Source organism: Silurus aristotelis, assembly GCF_946808225.1.
Source record: "Silurus aristotelis genome assembly, chromosome: 5".
NCBI lineage: Eukaryota > Metazoa > Chordata > Actinopteri > Siluriformes > Siluridae > Silurus > Silurus aristotelis.
This window is the reverse complement of record NC_139578.1, coordinates 2391339-2415150: the sequence shown is the minus strand read 5'-3', so window position 1 is coordinate 2415150 and position 23812 is coordinate 2391339. Positions and strand designations below refer to the sequence as shown.

General features: G+C 43.3%; 1 protein-coding gene across 2 annotated transcripts in view; it reads right to left on the bottom strand.

The window, feature by feature from the left end:
* The window catches only part of LOC310726336 (single-stranded DNA-binding protein 3), a 41983-nt gene extending 19982 nt beyond the window's left edge, over window positions 1-22001 (bottom strand). Inside the window, exons 1-4 of one of the 2 annotated variants that reach the window (XM_083541812.1) lie at window positions 21390-22001; window positions 14663-14735; window positions 13664-13725; window positions 11007-11091 (exon numbers count right to left, since the gene is read on the bottom strand). In XM_083541812.1, coding sequence (XP_083397938.1) covers window positions 11007-11091; window positions 13664-13725; window positions 14663-14735; window positions 21390-21445 — 276 coding nt within the window. In that variant the 5' untranslated portion in view covers window positions 21446-22001. The remainder of the gene's footprint in view (window positions 1-11006; window positions 11092-13663; window positions 13726-14662; window positions 14736-21389) is intronic. The other variant, XM_083541813.1, reaches the window with a different exon arrangement.
* Between the last annotated feature and the right edge of the window lie 1811 nt (window positions 22002-23812).

Here is a 23812-nt window from a genome sequence, read left to right as displayed (position 1 = left end):
GCTCAAGCATGTAGGGTGTCTCATTAGGAATCGCATTATCCAATATTCAGTTGGCAGACATAGAAATAACGAGTGTCGAACTATAACTCACTGCCGGCGGCTGCAACTTACTGCCTCGGAAGAGCCGAGGTACGACGGTGGTGTGTATTCAAAGCACCGGCATTTCCATGAATAAATAAACTAGGCTCCTTGAAATATCTGTGCTTGGGCCCCTTTTGCCACACTCCCAATGTCATGGAATTCCTCTCCACCCCCTCTTTTTAACTCTCTTACTCTTTACCAGAAAGAGGATTCATGGAAGCAAGGCGTGGGTATTAACCGGGTGTGTTCAACCCCCTACTTGCTCGGCTCCCCCACTCGACAAGACTTTCTAACTCCCGAAAACCATTTCGCCCCTGCCCCCACTTTTTTTTCTTCTTACAGCCCAGCTTCTGGATTTGATTTGGGGTGTGGGGCCCGTCTAGGGTAGTAGACATGTTTGCATGAGCTCCTGATGTTTATATATACACACACACACTTGCAGAACACTGCCATGCGCACTCAATTCACTCGTTATGTAACATGGTTACAACACACCTCGACAAACAACAAATCAAACAACGCTAATCTGCCGAATTAAAAAAATTATCAAAAATGAAATTTCCCGCTCGATTCCCTTGACCACACACACCCCCCTCTTACAATGGGACAGCACCGCTTCACTACAACCTTATATGTCACGTGATGCTAAAAACAAAACAAGACAATGACGGTGCAGTACTTCAGGCAAGTCGCTGACCTAGAACAGGAGATTGTTTAGGACCCTGGGGAAGTCCTAGTCCCTCACCTCTCTCTCTCTCTCTCTCTCTCCTTTCCTTCACACACACATAAACCCGAGCCCTCCCCCCTCTCGCTGTATGCTAATTCTGCATGCAAACGCACAGGCCACCGAGTCCCGGGAGGAGAAGAGTGTGGCCTGTCTGTCTGTCTGTCTCGCTCTCTCGTTCTTTCTTTCCCTCTCTTTCCCCCTCCCTTGCCAATAAAGAGATGGGTGTCAGCAGCCTGCAGAAGCTGTTGCCATGGAGACGGGTCCTGTCTGCACTCTGTCCCCCAGGCATCCCGGATAAAGACGAGTGAGTGAGTGAGTGAGTGAGTGAGTGAGTGAGTGAGTGTGAGAGAGAGAGAGAGAGAGAGAGAGAGAGAGAGAGAGAGAGAGAGAGAGAGAGAGAGAGAGAAAAGCTGCAGCAAATGATGGCTAGGATATGAGACAGCAAAACATCAACCCTACACACACACACACACACACACACACACACACACACACACACACACACACACACACACACTAGAAGAAAGAACGGAAAAGAAAGTCGACATTCTCTTCTCCTGTTCCTGAGCTCTCTGATCCGGCTAGTATCAAACGGCGGCAAAACAAACATCGAACAGTTTGTTCTGACACCTCTTACCACACACGTGTGTGTACTCGCGTTTGTGTGTATGTGTGCGTACATCCACTACCATCATCCTTCCACCTCAGACTTGACAAGCGAGATCCGAGAACCAGCTCCAGTCAGAAGGGCCTTCCTTTACTCTAGCTTAAGGGGACGACGTGTCGTAGAGAGAAACGAGAGACGTCACGTTTGGCACTGGCGCACACGTGCGCGCACGCAAAGGTAGGCTGGCAGGAGAAGGTTTGGCCTGGGGAACAATAACAGATGTCTTTTGTCTGCTAACTGTAGACCATCATTTAGACTTTCATTATTACTTAAACGGCAATTCTAAAACGAACGGCCCTTCAGGGTAGACAGAGATGTGTTATTTAGGAGAGAATGGTATATATATATATATATATATCTTAGACTTAAGAGGAGTGTGTGTGTGTGAGAACATGTGCACACGTTTGCGCACGCATGTTGAGAACGGACCAATCGGGACCCCCTGCACCGAAGTCACCTTCCCCAGCACCAGTGCAGGAAGCAGAAAGGAGGGTGTGAAGCAGTGAGAGAGAGAGGGAGAGAGAGAGAGAGAGCGAGAGAGAGAGAGAGAGCGAGAATTCCCTCTGCGTCTGGGCCAGATTAAACTGGCTTTGTAATCCGCTTGGTTTTCACCCTCTTGTCCTCGGCTCTCAGTGTGTGTGCGTGTTTGGAGAGAAAGCAAGTGCTACCCTTGTGTTGGGGGGTTACTGACCCGCACGATTGATGCAGGTGATGAGTTGACAAAGTGCCCGCTCCAGACTGGGAGCTGGATTGAAGCGGGGGGAGAAAAAAAAAAGGCGGGATTGAAACAGGCAGGTGGAAAACACACACACACATCTAAAAACCAGTGTTCATGAAAAGGTGGCAGGAGGAGGGGAGGAGCCGAACAAACTCGTCCATTCAGCCTTAAATAAGCTAATCGTGCTGACTGAGCCAACAGTTCCACTCCGACAGATAGACGGACGGACAGACAAGGCTTTTCCGTGCACCGCCTACTAGGAGAGGTATTCATTCGGCGCCGAGTCTAATCGAACACACCTGCCTCTAATATTTCCCACAACAGAGCAAGGCACTGTCCCGAGAACCACCATCACGTCTCACGCTTTTACTCAGACGCAAGTTGGACATTGAGTGTTTCCACGATATACAATATGCATTGTGTAAGGTGTTTGCGTGTGGGCGCACGTATTCACCTGGGCCATGTCGTCACTAATACGCATGTTCTTGAGACGCCGCTTTCGCAGTGTGGACTGTGAAAACAAAGACTTTTGACGACGCGTTTTTTTTCTTTGGTCATTCACGCGGATGAGCAACTTTTGGGGAAACGATTGCTAATGAAAGTGTGGACGCAGAGAACGTCGTGTTCAAATGTATCCGGATTAAAGTACATTTATCTCTGGTCAGTAATGTACCCCTCAGGTCAAATGTCGATCTTAAAGGCCTTCGGGGTTCATGTTATGTTACTTGCTAGTCACCTCGTTAATAAGCGCCGGCTGCTGGTCACATACACACGGTACAGGGAAACACACACGGTCTTGCGTTGCTATTGTTACCGCTGCTATTGTAAATGTAGCGCACCTACACACCTTAAGCGGCCAAAGACTCTAGTGTGAGGCAAAGCTAGTTTCCCGGTTTCTAACTTACTTAGCATGTAAATAAATAAAAAAAAGGTGGTAGATACACGTGAGCTAGGACAAGAAAAAAAACTAAACGTTTCCCTCAATAGACATCTTTGATGATGTCAAAACTGTCACCTAGAAAGTGTAAAAATTTGACTGTGTTTGTATGTGAAGGCCTGACCGGCCATAATCACGTGGCCATGAATAATTAAAAGGCACAATGAAGACAAATGTTTTGCGCGTGCGGTCAATAGCATGGCCGGGTGGCTCGCATTCAGCGCCACTGATCAGTGTTACAAGCTCGATAGTCATCTTAGAAAAGCAAATGGCTTTGATCAATGCTACTTAAAAGATTATCGATCACGAGCCTGGACGCTTAAAAAAAATAAAAAATTAAGACTATAAGGAAACGTTGCAAAGATGCCTGACAAAGTAGTGAAACTGAAAGAAACTGGAAAAGGAAAGAAAAAAAATGGGGCAAGCATTGAACACCCCTAATGTGGGACCAGTTAGCAGATTCAGATTATTTTCAATGTTACCCACAATCCTGTGCAGATATGCGGTTTATTCCTCGCTCCATCTCGTTGCAGACGGAGTGATGCGGCGGTGCTTCGTTCTTCTCTCTCAGTCTGGTCGGCTTTCTCACGATAACTAGCGGGCGGTTGCTGCGTTCGTATCGCGGCAGCGCATTCTGGGAAATCAGATTGGCCTGAGCCACCAATTAGCTCCAGCGCTACCGCTATCTCCGCGTTAGCGTATTTACTGTGTGTTCTTGATAGAGTTTCTTTTTTTTTATGCGTCTGCTCTCAGGGGGGCAAATGCATTTTTTCAAAAACATTTTTTTTTTCTTTTTTTTTTTTTTTTTGGTCCTACCCGTGGAGTCAGCTTTCTGAATGAAACATGGGGGTTGCACAATATGGGGAGGTGTCCGTGTTAACAATACGGCACGCCGAATTATTTCACAAGACATCCAAAACGGATTATGAGAAACAGGCCTGATGAAAACTGAGCTCCCGAGTACATTGAACCTACTGAATTCTAGGTACTAACAAACGCCATTTCAAGACACACATGCTGCCCTTTCTCTGGCGTTCTTCGACCCGGCCGGTAAATCCGAGACTTTAATGCAGTCGATCAGACACATCCCGGGGCAGGCGTGCATGTGTGTGTGTGTGTGTGTCAGTCTCCACAGGGCTTCAAACAATATAGAAATATATTTATCACACATCCATATACACACTTTTTTTTCCTTTCTTTCTTTTAGGAAACAACAGAGACCATTACACTTGGCGGGGGCAAGGACAAGGTACAGAAAATTTTCTATTTTTTGTCTATTAAACAAATAAATATTATATATATTTTTTCAAAATCTATAATTCATGCATCTCATTTATAAATCCAGCCGAATTACAAACCTTCCAGGAATTTGCCTGGGAAACCCAAACGCACCGCATTGAAACTTCTAGCGATCGAGGATGAAAGTGCTAAAATGAAAATGACTCATTTTCATGAATCGATGGATTGACTCCCTTTCTAACAGTGTCGAGAGTTCCTGCTATAGAGATTTGCTGCGAGTGATTAATCGTCTGCTGGGCTTTTGCAAAACATGACACCGTGTCTGCTGGCGGTCTGAGGAGAACCGTTCTATATCTTTATATAGGGTAGATAGTGACTCACATCAAGATAGTGGTGACTGGACCTGTGCTAGCAGACTGACTACATTGATTAGAAGTGGACATGCTGCACTGGAAAGCTCCTCTCCGTCCAGCTGTGGGCCTTTATACAGTTTAAAATATTACATTCTATCACACTATATGGACAAAACAATTTATGTAGTTCCTCCTCAAATTGTTACCACAAACTTGCAGATGACAATTATTAGGATGCCGTAGCATGAAATTGTCCCTTCAATTGAACTAGGAGACCCAAACCTGCTCCGAGATAACAATGCCCCTGTACACAAAACCATGAAGACATGCTTTACACAGGTTGTAGTGGACGATCTTGAGTGGCCTACACTCTGACCTAAACCCTATCGAAAAACCTTTGGGATGCACTGGAACACTGACTGCACCTTAGGCCTCCTCACCTCATGTACATCAATACCTGACTTTAAGAAGGTTTTACAAACAGGCGGATGACTGTGGCGAAGTTCAGACCAGGCACACCTGATTCTTTTTTTTTTTTTTGTGCAAGCCCATGTAGGAACAACTGCAAAAACAGAGACTGTTCTGCTGCCACCCAAATTCAGGGTCAACCACAAATAAACTAGCTACATGTTAAAACTGTTGACAAATCACCACATAAGCCTTCTTACTTGGCATGGCACGATTGAATTAGCAGGAATTAAGCTTGTTTTCATCCTTCGACTCTTTCAGATACCGTGAGAGAACCCCTCACTATGTACGTTAATGTAAACCTTGCTTTGTCTCCACATGCCTGTGTGTTGGTTTAGTCTCATCGAGTATGTTTCGGAGTCAGCAAGATCATCAATCGATCTACTTGCATCAACTGAGTCGGGGTTTTTTTTTTTGTTTTTTTTTTTATCCAAATACAGTCCTGGCATTTAAAAGTGACTATTGGGATTTGAACTCTTAAACCTGGAAAAAACACCCCGGTGAAACTCATAACTGCTAAACCTCCGCCGATTCAACGTGCCGACTTTCAGGACGTGACTTTCTTCACTACAAAGATTTGCACTTTGACAAAGGCCGGCGTTTGTGGCTTCAACTGAAACAGGCCCAGGTGTTCGGGTTTTTTTTGTTTTTGTTTTTTTTGTTCACACACATCTCACGCACGCGCACGCGCATGCGCACACGCACACGCACAAGGTGGTAGTAAAGCTGGGAGGAGTTGCAATCAGGGTGTTTGTGTGTGTACGTTCAATTACTCGTTAAATTGACAGATACACTTTAGAAATGTTCTACCTATAGCTTTAGCCTTTCCCAAAGCGTTTTGAAACCAACTCTTTACAACTGTGATGAGAAAAAAAAAGGATCTCAGGATGCGAAACCCACAAAAACACACAATCTCAAATCTCGAAATCATCTTCAACCATGAGAAACAAGTACATTCTCTGCTAGCATCCTTTGCTTCCCTGTTATTATTCCCTTTATTGCACATTTACAAGCTGTTAGGGGTGTAATTACTTTTCGGCATAAAAATGGACAATATTAAAAAACATTTATCTGACTGTAAAATTACTTTGTTTTGACATTTTTTTTTTTTTAGTCCTACAAGTTAGGATGCTGCGACTAGCACTCTACCACAAACACAATCCCACATGCGCTCTGGACTTTTTTTCCACGCCATGGTATCCAACAAGACCACCTTGAAGTCCAATGAAAAGAGTTCGGTTTGAACCCAGTACCTGTTTGGCGAAAACGTCATGTACGGTGCAAGAGGCGTGTTGGTTTTACAGGACGGGGAAAGTGTGTGAATGCTTCGAGTGGGGCATGAACAGATGCAGAGTGTTTGCCTCTCGTCTCAGACGAGCAGCCTGGCACGGGCCGTGTGGCCAAACACACGCATATGTGAGAGTGTTTATGTGTAGACACGCAAGCAAGCAAACAAGAGTGTGCGCGCGCACACACAAACACACAATCTATCAAAAGGAGGCCCGTTTTTTTTGGGGGGGAGTTTGGATGGGCAGCTGGTACTTGAGACTGATGTACTTGTACCTCCTCCTCAACTACCCCCTCCCCTTTAGTTGGTATTGGCCAAGATGCTAGAACAGCACCAAAAACAGACAGAGCCAAGGGTCTAGTGCCAATGCTGCCTGCCAACACACAACGAGGGAGAGAGAGAGAGCGCGAGAGAAAGAGAGAGATAGGGTGTTTTGCAAAGCAGTCCCCACAGACGGAAGGCAGGAACGAAGAAAATCTTGAGTCTTGGTTGCCCAACCCTTTCCTTTTATTCTCTGTGCAACATCTGACCTCCTGCGGATCCTGTGGATCCTGTGGAATTTACTTTCGTGTAGTGAAGGCACTATTTCAAAAGACGTACCAACCTACCGATTAGACTTTTTCCCCAATACAAGGCTTTGCCATTCGTCACCACTGTGATCCTGGTTACCTTTTACAGAGGCCAAGCTCACTTTTATAAGAAGCTTAGTTGTCGTCTTCTTTCGGCTGCTCCTATTCTGTGTTGCCACAGCGGATCGTCTGTCTCCATACTACTCTGTCCTCTACATCTGCCTTTTTGGTATCAGCTATTAAACTCGATAGGCCTACTTCGAGTCCTGACTTCAGTTTTGCTACCTGGGGTGCACCCGCAAGTTCCTCTTCACACCATTATTTCCAAGATTGCACGTTACATCTTTCTAGCCACACTTCCTTCTTTCCTGCTATGCAAGTCAACAGCGCAACACCTTTTCAAAGCTACTGGTAATGCCAATCAATCAAGGATGGTTATGGGGCAAGATGGTACAATGGTATACTATACGTATGATCTGTAGGGGTGGTACAGAGTTACGGTTAATCAGTGGTGCAGGAACAATTAGCTGAAGCACATTTCGATTCGTTATTATGTACACAAAACCGAAAACTATTTTAAAAACATGCAGACATTATTTACACCACTCAAGAAAGGGGTCTTCGGAAGTAACGCTTCACAAGTAGGACTCTATAATGCTATAATGCAAGTGATAACTGGAACTAACTGGTTTCCAACCGTTCAATGTCCGCCGTTGACCACAAATTGCGTTTGAGACTTTTCGTTATTTGGACATTTACAGGGTAAACTTTTGCACGGGGAAAAAAAAGAAAAAGTGTACAATGTTTAAAATAAACAAAGCCTAACTGGTGTACGGCGCAATGGATAGGATGCAAACATTCTTGCTTTCTCTTTAATAAACACAGGCTCATCTACTGGATCAAATATTAACCGTATGCCTGAAGTGAGCATGCTCAAAGCACCTTCGAAGAAGCAAACAGCAGATTAACCCTGCGACTGCCAGAAAGTTCCATGCACATCTGACCTTTGTGTTGTTTTGTTTTTGTTTGTTGTTCATTCAAGGTTTTTTTCTCACAGATTATCATCAGGGGGTAATGCAGGTAACATGCTTGCTTTGAAATGTTTTAATTTGCCATCGTTATAGTTCGAATGGGAGAATTAGCGGAACTTGATTGATGATCGCCACCACCGCCGTCTTCCGTCTCCTCCTCCCAGGATATTATCATGCTGGCCGCACTTCTCTGTTTCCCCAGAGCATGCAAGCGAATGAGCATGCATCATGGAGAAAGAGCGAGATTACCCAATCAATCTTCCTCAGAGAGAGAGCGAGAGAGAGAAGGAGAGAGAGAGAGAGAGAGAGAGAGAGAGAGAGAGAGAGAAAGAGAGAGAGAGAGAGAGAGACATGTTGTATGCATAAGAAAGCGAGTGAGAAACAAAAGGGTGAAAATCCAGTTCAGTCAAGATCCTGGTCCGTACACGGCCCGCCTTATCTCGGCTATCAGTTTTGAGCGACGGTGTAATTGACGTCACGCCGGCTGATTACTCGAATGGCTAAATAAACATTGTTGCGCACTTTCTACTGCACACATAACCAAAATATTTACACTGGTAGAACGACAAGCAGTGGGCCATGGAGGGACTTAATATTGGCCATGGCATTACTGCTGCAATCTAGGAAAACCAGGGCAGATGAATGTTGAATTCTTTGTTGTGATTGGTCAGAAGTTGAAGGTGCCAATGCGACAACAGGAAAATCCCAAGTATTGGTTACTTCACGTATTGTCGTTGACAAGAGTTTTCCAGAATGTACACAACATCAGGCTTCAACTTCATTAGATGTTGTTGGAAAACTTCTAGGCGTTAACTAGACTTCCGGTAACTTCCAGTACCTCTTCACATCACAACTTCACATCACTCAATTATAACCAAAGTAAAAGTTTTTTGCTCCCTGTGTAAAACACACAAAACGCTGTAGACAACACGCAGCCGTCAAAACAACAAAGCGGGACAAGCACAAAGAGAATCACGATACCAGCAAATTGAATTATAATAATCATTTATTATTGAACTAAATGAGTAGGAGTTTGACAGCTGCCTGATTACCTCCTAGTCACAACCAAGAAAGTAATGAGAAAGTAGAAAAAGGTAAGCATGTGTTCGTGATGAGAAAGTGCAAGAAAGTCGACAGAGCCAGATGGATACATGGGCACACGGCAAGCGACTCTGCTGACAGACCTCTCGACCTCAGAGCTGAGGGAAAAGCTATGGAAGTGCACTCGTACACGGTGGAGCAACGCCAGGCCATAATCAGCAGAGCCCCCTTTTTTTTTATTGAAACGCTTTAAATTGGAACAAAACACCCCACCAAAACGCTCGCGACTGAATCTTTTGTTCTTCTAAAGAGGCCCCGGAAGGATTTATGCGCAAGCGTCTTGGGAATGGGGAACCACAAAAACGAGGCTGTGGCGGAACAGCGAGATGAGAGAGACGACCCCTCATAGATCGAGCAGCTACTCCGGGACAGCTGTGATAAATGGCACTGGACGGTGTGCTGTCCGATCAATGCTCATTATGGTGGCGATGCGGAGAAACCAGGCACCTCTGGCGTTTGGCCAGGCTTCCAATCCCACCAAATCCCCTCGGCTTAGCCCCTCAACCGCTCCCGGGATTAGGAGATTAAAGCACTGTAGTCCATTATCTCCCCAGAAAGTTGGGAGGAAAAGGAGTGGGAGATGGCAACAGCCAGGATGAACCACACACACACACACACACACACACACACACACACCCCTATGAGGAGCAACTGGCCTGCGAGGGGAAAAAAACCCAGCAGAGGGCTAAACACACCATAAATCACCCAACTCAAGGACGCGCTGGTGGACCTTGCTGAGACGTGCACGGCGGCTCTCAAAATACACGCGGGAAAACAGACGCTTTAAAGAGATAAAGGAAAAATCCTCAGAGACTTTCAACAGAGGAGGGAACAGAGGAGGGAAAAAAAAAAAGAAAAAAAAAAGCTCCTCTTGGCTGTGATTAGAGCGTTTAAGTTGACGCTTTGGGGGGGACAATCAGAACCTCTGGTGATGAAACTGCAGCCTATATTAATCATATTTGACCAGCATTCACCAAATAAATGTTCAGCTCATTACCATTGTCTGGTCCTCATGATTAGAGGATGAAAATCGTTTCAAGTCGCAATCACAGAAGAGCAATTCCTCTCCGTTCGCGCTTAATTTTCAAGCCAGGCCCCAGTGACGCAACAGTTCAGGCAATAAAAAGTCAAACAAATGCATCAAACCAACCAACCAACCACATTAAAAGAAATCATAATAACATTAATGTAACATTTAACCAGAATTGAGTGTAGCCAATTAACAAAGAGAAGGAGAAAGGTCTAAATAAACCACAGCACACACCTTTATATGTTGTTAAGCAGATTGGCTTCTACTCCAAACCCTCTGAAGTTCAGGCTGAAAGTCAGGGAACTACACAAAGCATTTACAGATGGGAGTGTGTGACCTGCACACCAACCAACATTGCTCTATTACTCAGTCCACATTTGCTCGGCCTGTGTATTTGTCCGGATGCGTTTGTTTCTCAGGACTCAGTCTATACAGAGTCCCTACAGTCGCAAAAGTGCCGAACTTCACAAGGACAAGTCTGCGCAGTTAGACGTTTATGGCGCATAAACAAACCTTTGCAGGTAGGCCCGGATGCCATTATTACCTGAAATCCCTTATGGATGTTACCCATATGGGGGATGTTTTGAAAAATGCTGAAATTAGGACGATGGCCCAGAAGGTGGCGATAGAGTGTGAAATCTTAAGATTTGCCTCATTTCATTTGCTACGCTGAACCCTTTCAGATTGGCACGGTGCAATCCACGCAACCTCATATAACATCACAAAAGCATCCTTGAGACCCAGAGGTCTAGCTCTGCCCAAAGAGGTGAAAGCAGCATTAACAGATTGGCACTTACGTAGTCATGGAAGGCCTTGGCCTCACTGGAATGCTCACAGGTCTCGCGTCTGTCCGGGGCGGCGCAGTACAGATCCCAGAACACGCTGCAACGAGATGGAGGGACTGTGAAAAACACAAGCTGGTGCTCTGAAAGTTTTACATTTACATTTGGCAGATGCCATTATCCAATGAAAAGCACAATTATCCAATTTCTACAACTGAGCAGTTGAGGTTTAAGGACCTTGCTCGAGGACCCAGCAGTGGCAACTTAGTGGTGCTGGGATTTGAACTCACGACCTTCGGATGAGAAGTCCAAAATCTAAACCAACGAGCTTCCCCTATATTGTGTTTCAAACTAAAACAGATTTTATATTTTAAACATCTTTAACCTTCACTATAAGGACCAAAGATTTTCACTAACAAAAAAAATTAATAAATATCATTAGGATTGGTGACTGATGTATAATGGAGAGGAACAGGGTGGGGCTTCAGTGAGATGCTAGTTACTATTGGCGAGTTCTGCCAGGGTCAATCATATCTCGACTGGTACATCAATGGGAGTGAAAACTTCTACAGGTGTACTCAGACACTGAAAACAAGGTGCTTCTGAAGGTTTTTGAGCAGAACCTACCTGCTCAGTCAGGACACAATCCCACAGCCTGCACTGTTTTCTGTTTAAAAGGTAAGATTTAAAAAAAATTATGCAGCAGCCCCTTGGATCCTCCAGAAACTCTCTGTCCACTTGGCACGAGCAGTAGGTTACGGATCAATTAAGCCAGGGATTTCCTCAATTAAGTCCACTCAGGTCCTCCAGGGCCGCCGAGGGGGAGCACAAGGGTTCCTTCCAAATGGCATTTTAATTACTGCGCTGTAACTAAGTACCTGTTTAACACGTCCAAATTAGATCACTCCTGGTCTTTAGGCATCGATTTAATGGATAACCAATAAAGCTACAGGGGGTGAAAACAGGTTAAAAAAAAGAACGAAAGAGAGACAGAAGATGCGGGACTTCGAGCGAAGCAAGACGTACCACCTGAGATGCAGTGGATGTTTCTAAACTGTCGTGAACGTTCGGTTTATGGTTACGTAAATAAACAAATAAATAACGTTCAGGATTGCATTTCGGGGGTGTCTGAGCACTCGGTGACCCCCCCTCCAGGTTGAAGGCTTACTGGGATAAGGAACATTCCATTAAAACACGGCAGGAAAATAAGAGCAGGCAAACCGGACTCTTAGTGTGTGGGGGTGGGGGCCATTAATGGGTAGCAGTAACGAAAAACAGACGGAAAAGGAGAGAAGGATTCCATAGCTAACTTCTATATGGACAGAGGGAAAGCTAGTGGGCTTTGAAAAAAAAAATGACTCAGATGTACCCAATATATCCGTAGTATAAAATCTATAGTATGCCCTCATTTAATTCGTGCAAATCCCATATTCTCGAATGCTAAGCTGAAAACACACCCTGCTGGCATCCTGAATAACGTCAAAGCGCTTCTTTTCAGATTCAACGACGCCAACAATGCTCCGATGCTAATTGGAGGAGCTGCATTTTCATGTCAATCGCTATTCTTTCAGGACTTGGCTACACCTAAGGGTATTAAGGCTATCTCCTACAGGCAGGAAACAACCAAGATGGGGGAAGGGGGGGCCATGGGGGTCTAATATCCCATAAGTTCCCCTTTTCTATAGTTTTACGGTCGTCTTTTGCATGTGCATGCGGGTTCGTTTCCATGAGAAGCACAAGATGGACTCGAAATATCCTGTTCAATTTCTTTAATTGGAAATTTATATCATTATATATATATATATATATATATATATATATATATATATATATATATATATATATATAAATATATATATATATATAATTAATCGCAATACAAATAGAATATCGTCCAGCATTCCCTGCTATGTTTAAACAATCTTACAATGAACCTTTCTTTTAAGTATATTAGCAAGCGAATCAGGAGGCGATTGATTAAGCTCAATCCTTTAATTAAGCTAAGAGAAATAAAGGTTAAGTGAGCTGGTCAGAAGATGGCATCGATAGACAGGCGAACAAATTATTAGGACACGAGATCTGAGGTGGTGAAGGGTGGAAGGCGGGATCGGTGTTTTAATCAAAACCTGCATCCTTTCTTGGCTCTTGTTGAACTCTGGAAACCTCCAGGCTGTTGACCCTGTGGCCCAGCAACCGGCCTGCCCCCCAACGAGAGGAGCGAGGGCGAGGATAATTTTTTTTTTTTTAAATGACAGCAGGGAGGTGGGGATTTGATCACTGCGCACAAAGGAGAGTGGTATGCAAAGAGTTAATCCTCTCTCTTGGGGTTGTTGCAGATGGGGGGGGGGAGTGGGGGGGGGACAAAAGGACACAGACGGAGACAAAGGTTGGCAGTGGGGGTAAGCGCGAGGGCGTGTCCTGCTTACTCTACACCATCTGGGGCTTTTGTTTTCTTTCGATGGGTGGAGTCAGTAAGGACAGGGCCGAGGGTCAGGGCAAAACTGGCAAAAATGTAGACCACCTTTTGTCATGTCACTGTATCCCATTTTCTCAGGTATCATGATTTGGGGGAAGCGATGAATATCGATTGGGATCAATATTACAATCCTCCCCTCCCCCCCAAACCCCACCCCCCCCCAAAAAAAGAAAACAACATATAGAAGACAACGTACCACCACCACGAATGCAAGAATCCTGGAGGCTCTCCTAGAGTAATGTTCTTCTCCCACCGGATCTGAAACACACACACAAACAAAAAACATTAGGTGCTCCAAACACACTTCCCACTGCACCACATTTAAGTCGCCTATTTCTGGCAGCAACGCAGACAAAAACAAATCGACTCGTTCTTTCTCCTAATAGAACACAGAGCATCTGATGTCTATCTGTATACGACGGCGGGTGGCCTCCCATACGTCCCATGGCCGTTGCGTCCCGTGAACATTTCTCCACAACTTACAGGGAGTCACTTTGATTGGCGTATATTTCGCTCCGTTTTTTTGATATATTAAATGTAAAGCAACAGAGCTGTGCTTTTCATTCCTTTTCACCTAGTATCGATTTTCCAGAATTAAATTTTTTTTTGTGTGTGGAGGAAAACCCACTGTTGTCTATTAATGTATCAGTTCAGAACGTTTCACCAGATTAACAACTGTTACAACGTTCTTTCTAAACATCTTATTGTTTAGTTTCGTGTCATTTTCCGCCATATTCTGTTGATAAATCTAAAAGCTGCTGCTGTAAAACTATAAAGAAAACTGATCCAAGTGGCAGCTCAGTGGTTAAGATGTTGGACTTCTGGTCAGAGAGTCCTTAGTTCAAATCCGAGCTCCACCAAGCCCTTGAGCAAGACCGTTAACCCTTAATTGCTCACTTGTAGAATTTAGATAACTGAAAATCGCTCTGAATAAGGGCGTCTTTCAAATAGCAGAAATGTAAAACAAATCCTCAACCAAGACCCAGTGGTGCGGTGATCAGGCAAAGTCAAGTTCATTGATTTCATCCCCCATTAATTAGCGTTTTCACACCCCGCTCTATCTACAGGAGTCCGTTTACTGTTTAAAGACAGTAACTATCTGAGAGTATGACGGACTACGTAAGTTTTCCTGACCCAAGGGTTTAGCAATGCTCTGGGATATACAAATGCACAAAACACACACACACACACTCACCTCAGACAAGAAGGTCTGTGCAGATTTCTGTGCGCCAACATGTAGCAAGTATTCGTAGACGTATAAAGCCAGCCTGGGGAGCAAACAAAAGAAAAAAAGACATTGCTTGTACTAATAAAAATAAAAACAACCACCACTGCTTCCACGTTCAAACTGGCTATAAAAGGTTCATTAGGCATCATGATTGAGAAGCTGGCTAAAAAGCCCAGGTAAGTGGACATTCCAGTGAGCTTCCAAGAGCCATGTTCGGGATGGCTGGAAATGAAAAAGTGGCAGTTAATGCAGTGCAAAAATGAGAATTTGCGAAGGATCATGTTTACTCTTTGTATCGCATGAAAAACTTAAGTCTAGTTAGTAGTGGTGATTAGTATTAGCTAACATTATGCAAGTCTACCCAGTGTTACTAACTGCGGTAAACAGAGGATGTTATACAACGTTGCGCTCGACTTGTTTTGTGCAGAAAATGTTGTACTCCTGAAAGGATCATGGCTCATCTGTTAACTGCTACAACAATGCAGGTCGTGTTTTTTGTTGTGAAAGTCAGCAAGACATTTTCATCGGTGATGATTGCAGCTACAAATTAAAGAAAAATTACGTGAACAAAATGCGCATCTCTGGTGATAGACCTTGTCTGTTTCAGTCAATTGTTTAAATCCTGTTTAAACTTTTACCCCAATGCCTTATAAGGCTGCGCAATGACACCAACCAACCCATTGTCTCCAAACCAGCTAGACAAGTACCATGGCTGAAGCGTTCCTCAATCCTCTCCACTTCCAAATACCCACAAAAATAGCCCTGGCTCTCTTGGCAAAAAAATGCTGGTGTGTTTTTTTGTGTGTATTTCTTCACAATTCTGGAAAAACAGTGCTTTTTATCACGTTCGGCCGAGAGGGAAACTGCGGAAGGGGTGAAGCTCTATGGCTGAGGTCCTTAGACTGCGTTTAGAATAGTCCGAGTAGATTTTTGCAAGCCTCATCGAGCACATGCAAGTCCACAGACGTACTTCGGTTTTGTTGCCCAGCAAGTGTGTCATACGGCTCGAGTTCACGTGTAATTAACGAAAGAAAAATTACTGTGACCCCAAGCAATCACCATTACTGCTTAAAAGTACACCGTGTCTTTTTAAAATACAGTTGGAAGTCCGAGGACGTGTGGATGCAGAGTTGCGCATATAGGTTTGGGGAGTTTGGGGGCAGAAGACCTCCCCCTTGTTGATAGCATGTCATAAATAACTAGAAAGAATCCTCAGATCTGTCGGTCACTGGCTGTGTGATAAGCTAGAAGACAACAGACAAGAAGGAGACTTACACATACACACAATTCTAGCAAAAGCTCAAAAGAGTGAGCAGAATGGCAAACGCCTCCTGCTGAGAGATGTGGGAAAAAGGGGGAAAAACAACGACAGCCATAAACACAAGGATGATGGTTTCTAACAAAACCCAAAAACCCTTTCTAAAAAGTTCTGTTGTTAGTGAGTGGCTTCTGCAATGGGGGAGTTGCATTTTAGAGACCATTGTTTGATGAAAGAAAGTAGTGTCAAGAACAATATGTGTCGTAAAAGGACTCCAGGTAATCTAAGCTGTATACATGTGTCCTAGTCCAGCAAAGACACAAACTAATTTGTTAGACTACAATATCGAATACATATTGAATGCAACAGCAGAAGTCCACATCAGAGTCCACTACTATTAGCAAAAGACAACAGAGTTAGAGAACTGAAAACTGAAAACCATCACCTTTTGAAAATTAACTGTCCAGTTTTGGAGATACCATACCCACTGTAGCCTCATGTTCTTGGCTGATAGGACTGATGCACAATTTGGTAATCTGCAGTTGAAGCCCATCCTACCTTCTTACCATGGTTGGAAGCATCAGTTATCAAACCATTAGTCCAAAGAACTCTGGCACACTTATTTTTGCACCAATCTGTGTAATCTCTAGGATTTTTCAGGATCAACCCGCCAGTCTGGCACCAACAACTACATCACATCATCGTGAAAGTCATGGAGATCATGTTTCACCCTATTCTTAAGTTTAATGTGAATACTAAATGAAAAATCTTGACCTGTATCTGCACGATCTCATAATTTACAAAATCGGCTAATGGACAATCGCATGCTAGACTGAGCAATAGACCTGACTGGGCAAAAGTCTGACTGAGAGAATCCGAGATGTATAACAAATATGAAAAAAGGGTTAATTTTTATTACAATAATCATGTAACGACAAATGTGCACTAGATCTGGAATCCAAAAGGTACCCCGAAAACTGTAAAGCATGCAAGATAGTCTGAAGAAATTAAGAGCTACAAGAAAGAGAAAACTTGCTTGATGTAACCTGGGTAATGTTACTGGCTCACACTTCTCAAGTTCTCACAGTTTAAAAGCATTCACCTGAATTGAACATATAAACTAAGCTTAGCTTCTGCTTCAGCTAATTTTATTCACCTATGAACTATTAAAGACTACACTTTTTGTTCAGCAGTGCATTCTGGAGGCAATTTGCAGGCCTGACCGCCAAGCCTACTCAAAATGTATAACTTAAACCACTGATTTTCAAGAGGGGGTAGTGATCAAAATGTAACTGTTGGGACGTCCATATGTGTGGATGTGGGATGGATAGGGGTGGGGGGGTTTGTGAGATGAGAATGAGAGGAGAAAAAAAGGGAAAAAACAAGTTATCTGGTTGAGACTTCAGGTCCCTGTTGCAAATGCCAAATAATAAAGATACATGCTTAACCAATAACACAAAAAGAATGTTTTTGTGAAAGAAAGGTTATTAAAAAAATAACACCAACCACACAACAAAACAACGATTAGTACCACCTTGAAAAACAATTGCAGAACCCCTCCTTTATTCAAATTCACATATTCAAACGGAACTAAACCTATTCAAATCTGTACCAGAAAAAGCCCTCTCTGTGTACACTCGGCTCCTCCTCCAATTCAAATGGTCGCATCCTGATGGTAAAGTATGCAAATCTGAAAAAGCATGGAATTCTCAAGAGGTGAAGAAGCAGCAACGATGACTAGGAATTCTTGCTGACACAAAACTTGCCTTTCTTGCTTCTGGAAAAACCTGAATAGAGGCTTGCTCGAGGGAATGCTAGGGGGGACAAATCCATCAAAACTCCTCTTTACCTCCCTTCTTCCCTGCCTCCCCCTTTGCTGCCTTAGTGTCTTTGCCCCAGAGAGCCATGCCAGGCTGAATGTAGAGGGCTGACTGTAGAGCTGATTGGGACTTGCAGGTCTAACAGACTTGATGCTCAAGGGTTCATTCTAAGAAAGATGGTACAGGAGAGAGTGACGGGACATTAGACTCCCTATTAAGTGAGAGAAAGTGCTACAAGATGGTACAGAAAGGACTGACAGGACGCGAGACTCCCTATTAGCCCCTGTTGGAGAACGGCTTCACTGGGACACCTTGTTTCTCTGCAGGGAGTCTTGTACACAAGGGGAAGATTAAACACAGGTCAGGATGCTTGCCTTGCAACGTAATGCCAGGTGCAGCAGTCACAAACCGGTGTTCTCTTATTTTTCCCCTCCTACCCACATATATAACCAAGTGGGAGCGCAAAGCGAATACGCAGGAACAATCTTTCGTTTACAGTTTCGAAGTTGGAACACGTTAAAACAATATCAGAGGACGTCTGAGATGCCAGAGTCCTGTGGTGTAATGCCACTAATCAACGTGGTGCATGCGCTGAAACAGGTACCCGATGCGGATTCCTCAACGTCAACTTGAAAAAAACAAAAAAACAAAGACACTTCTGACTTCTAAAAACTCTTCGAGCACACCTGACACGTCGCCCGAGGCCCTTGAACAAAAGGCCTTCTTAAAACATGAATGAAGCCAGGCTGCATGTAAGCGCCCTTCAAAGGGACGGTTAGGAAAATCGTGTTTCCAACCATCACGTCAATAATTTAGCAAGGACGCGTTGATAAGAGAGCATCCCTGATCAGTGGTTTCCACCCTATCTCTGGGATAGCTGTACTCGCATTCCCGTACCTGATTCAATTAATTCGCTAATGAGAACTTATCAGTGAAGCTTGCAGTCAAACATTTGTGGCTTAAGAAGGAGGTGATATTAAAACTTGTCAACCATAAAGATACTTCCAATTATTAGCTGTTGTTTTTTTTTATTACTTCCAGCAATGTTTTACATTTGAATTTTTGGGCCTCTCGTTCGAAAATTAATTCCCAATTAATCCACAAAAAAAATCACTCCATGCTAGCAATGCAAGCCTCTTAGCAATGACTACAGCCAACAAAGTTAATTCAACAACTCCAACCAAATTCCGTTTCCTCTCGGCAGAGAAACGTTACGGCGAAGGATTCTAGCGCAAGCGCCGCATTGCTGTTGTTGGATGCAAATAACAACGCCCCGTTAAGACCTGCAGGTAAATCAACATGGCTGCGTGGCTGACTGGGCGTCATGCTCATTCGTAATTAGCGAGCTAACTTGCGAGCTAAAGAACCAGTTTTCTGGATGTTTGCCAAATCTACTGGAAAAAACGATGTGGCAACAAGCGCTTCGGATCTGCATTCATTACGTGACCTGCGTTTTCAAGTTCTAGAGATCTGAATTCAAACTGGCCTGCGTGGACCTTCAAAACAGAGACTTTGTACAGATATTGTACAACACTACAGAGAAAAAAATATAATTAACATACACTAATGTTAAAGTAAAGAAAATACTTTTTGGTGCAAACCGAATCATTGCGTTATTTTAAACATTATTTTCGAACAAATATTGGTCGATCAGTGACACTGGTTGTGCCCACGCAAGTTGATTTAAATGCCCCCCACCAGCAACGCAATGCTACACAAAGCTAACTTCCAGCCCTTTCTTAATAACGGCTCTCTAAATTGTTTCAAGACGCTTTCAAAGCAAATATATACACACACATCATAGCAGATAGCTAAGGCTAAGCTTTCGCTGAGGAACCAAAAGATGTCATTGTGCCTCCAAAACAAGTTCAGGTTTGTGTATAGAAGCAGACGTTCTACAATAACAGATTCTAGTTGACTTTCCGTTAGACGTGTTTGCGAAGGCGCTCTTTTGGCGTTTAGTCGCCATTTTAGTTTTTAGCTGTAAGTTTTTTCCTTTTATGGAGCTTTAGTGGGCAGGGCTATGAGTAAATCTACCCTGAAATGAACATGCTCCAAAAAAACTTAGCATTTACGCCAAACATCAGCATCCTCGAAACTTTTCCCATTCCGCAAGAGTTCGGTTTTAGCCTACAAAACCGTTTGCGCGAGTATCGTAAACATCGCCACTTGCCACAGTTGTAGCAGATTAAGTCGGTCAAGGCGACTCGCCAGCCTGTCTTAGGCAGTGGAGGCAGTGGTAACACTATCGTAAGGCAAGAGATTGTGTAAACACATGAAGCTGAGACTCCAGCTCACACACACACACACACACAAACACAGTGAACAATGTCTTGAGCAGCGTAGGTTCTAATGGACTTTTGCGAAACAAGGAACTTCTTAGAAAGTTTTGAGGCGCACAGGCATGTGATGTTCGCACACGGACGAGTCAGCCTACACATCAGAACAATGTTTAGAAGGTCAGAACCTTAAGAGTTGCTCTCGACACTTTAATTTTGAGGTGAAAATAAAAGGAGTGTACCCCTTACAACACCCGCACCACTACCCCCAACCCCCCAAAAAAAGGTGTTCAAAAATCCCTAATGCCTCTGGTGTGCACTTGAAATGGGTTCTGACCCCTATGCATGATCTTAATTAAACGCACCGGTGATCTTCTCTGAATGGAAATGTCACCATGATATCATAACAACATGATCACAAGACCAGGAAACCCAACAACCTCGGTCTGACTGTCTCAGTCTGTATGGATAGCTTTTCTTGAACCATTCACACTTTATGCATGCATGCACGTACATATGTATGCATGCACACGCAAATGAATGCCTGCACGTACATATATATGCATGCACGTATACACGAATGCACACTACCCTAAAGCCACGGAAGATCCATGAACTTGCTGTGGAAGTTCTAAGATGCAGGTAACACACTTTATACCACTCTGTGCAAACTTTGCCCACCTTTGAAACAACGCAAGGTGATACAAATGCACAAGAAAAAACAATGTACAACCTTCAAGGTGAGGATGCAACACGCACCTACAACACACACGCCATGCACGCGCCCTTTTAAACGCCGTTTGCAACCAGGGGATCCGTTTCAACCCCTCCGGTACAAAAAAAGACAAGAAAATAAATAAGTGAAATACGCATGCACGAGGACAAAGTCTTACTGATGGAGAAAATGCACACTGTTTTATTTGTTGTGTTTTTTTTGCAAGACGGTGGAGTTTCTAAGTTTAAACAAGAAGAAGAATAGAAAGGAGTTTTCGGTGCAGCGCGTGAGCGCCAGACAAAAGAAACGACGCGAAGACAAAACAAGAAGAGTCCCGTAATAACAACAAGAAAGACCGAAACAACAACAACAGAAATACAAACAAAACCGCGACCGCACGCTGAAGTTTTCGAAACAAGTTTCACGTTGAAAGTAGTTTTGTCGCGAGCTGCGGCGGTGCGCGCACGCTCAAACGCAGGTCGCGCTCGCGCAGGTAAAAAACAAAAAAAAACAAGGGGGAAGAAAGGTCGACCGTTTAAAACGGTAACGGGTTTTTTTTTTTTTAAATGGGGTTTTGGTTGGTTTCCGTGACAACGCACGAATGTCCGAATTTTGAACTTACTTCTCCCGCGCTTGGCTGTCGGACGGCACCACGGCTCCTTTCCCTTTGGCGTACATTGTTGGACTCCCGATTTCGGAAAAAAATATAAGATTTTTTTTAAGCCCCCCGACTCGACGCCTGTCAAAGAAAGCGGCCAGGAAAGGGCTCCATCTCCATAGCTACCCGGGGTAGTGTGTGGTTTTCTTCCTCCTCCTGTTTTTTTTTTTTTTTTTTTTTTTTTTTTTTTTTTTTTTTTTTTTTTACATCTCCAACATCGGCCACAAATCAGGCACAGTTTCTACCGGGGGGGACTTGAAACAGTCCGCCGCGAGAGCTTTTTTTTTTTCTCTTTTTTCTTTTTTTTTTTTTCAATCGCTGTTCCGGGAGTTTACTCGTCCTCCCTCTGCTGCACGGAGAGAGGGGGGGCTTCTTAAAGGGGAACGCACACCAAAAATGACCTGACGCACGCCATAACTTTTTCAACTCCTTTATCCCCTTTAGTTGTAATTCTTTCTCCAGAAAGGAGAACTTTAAACGGTTGATTACATGTCGGCCGTCAGTTTGGTGATTTAAATCAGATCCTGTTAATTTATTTATGAATTTTTTTCTCTTTCTTCCAGCAGATGAGAGCCCTACAGATTGTCGGATGAACAGCGTGTGGATGTTTATCCAGAACAAGAACGTCTGAGCCTGGTGGTGTCCGTCCGAGAAAATGACTCGATCAACCTGAGTAAACGAACCTAGTATTTTGGTCGGCAGATATACTGGTGGTAGACGCATAAACCAGGCCTAAACAAAGGAATTTTTGATATAGGAGTTCTGGAAATGTAAACCTACTAAAGCTTATAGGGATAATATCATTAGATCCGACACACAAAATCAGTTTGTGCGGGGTTTTTTTTCAATATATCGTTCTGCACAAGTTTCCCCCAAATTCTTTTACACTTCTTTCGCTTTCTCGTTTGTGGGTTTTCTAAGCATTTCATACAATACCATTTTGTTTAATTTTGCATTGTCAAAACTAGCCGAGCCAAATTAGCAAACAAACAAAAACTATACATTTTGAATCAGATTCAATAAAAGAAGGTTCTTTCAAGCCTATTTAATTGGATTAGACTGAAACAACTTTGCAAAACGTTGTGTATTTGGGGTTTAGAACAGCATTTCTTCTTCTACACCTGAGCTGCTAATCAGAAATGCTATGTATTTTGGATATTGGACCTGACCAATAAAAAAAAATGCTTGATCTGACACACAAAATGTTTTCAACTAGATGTTTAAGTAATTATCTACTCATTCCTTTCGCACAGGCTCTGTGTTCTGCACACACTTGGAAAAAAAGATTCCGCATTTCTAAACAAATGAAGGGTTTTATGAGTGCTGTTTCAGCCTGAAGTACCCCTCAAACAAGATTTATTTAGCATTTTTTGGACTGTTTAAATATATGCAGTATGAAAACAGACAACCGATAGCAAATTAAACTACTTTGATTTAGACTCTCAGACAGAGCAACTGTTGTGTAGAATGGCCAAGAGTTAAACACTATCCGATCCATGTGAGGACAATTTAGGTGACGCTACCAATTTAGAGGTCGATTGTAAATCAGACTACTGCGCTGTAGTTTATACAAACCTGACCTAGGTCTACTACTCCCAGCTGATCTAGCTTCATGACGGATGTTACCATTAGCTGGTGAACAGTTGTATGTGGAAAAGATTGTGACTGCTCAGGGGGCAGTTGGTCCTCAAAGCTGGATTTGCAGAATTCTGAATGCAATGCTTATAGTGGGTTGTCTTACGCCATCCTTCTCTAAAGTAGATTGGCAGAGGATTTTTTTTGGCATTTGGGGGATCCAACTTTAGTCAACAAAATAAAAGATTTTCATGTTAATCTATGCAGATAACTACAGCGAAGGTAAACATTTGTCTTATTTACATAGTCAGTAATATACAAGTTGTACACAAGCCAGTCCACACAAGGACGATGTGACAATGTGAGTAATGCTACCAGTTTGAAAGTAATTGGAAATCAGACTGCTGCATTTTTAAAAACACTCTGATCTGTGTGGCCAATGCTGCCAACATATAGTTAAACAAACTTGTCTTGCCAATAGGGGTGTAAATCTTGGTTCTGTGATGAGCTCAGAAATCATTGTTGCATATGTACATACCTGAAAAAAAACAAAAAACCCCTAGCTGCATTTGAGTTGAGTTATTGAGTTGGAAGCCAAATCACTTGGTTAATTTTTTACATTTATAGCATTTACCAAACAATTCCAAAATAAAATCCTATAGAGCAGCAGTAAGTAAGTGCAACTAAGTAAGAAATGAACCATTTGAGTGTTGTGCATTATTAGAAAATCAATAATCACAGGGTGGTTTGATCTGTTTCAATGCAAAAAGAAATATATGTGAATATGTTCCAAGCAGTCTCTGACACTGGAT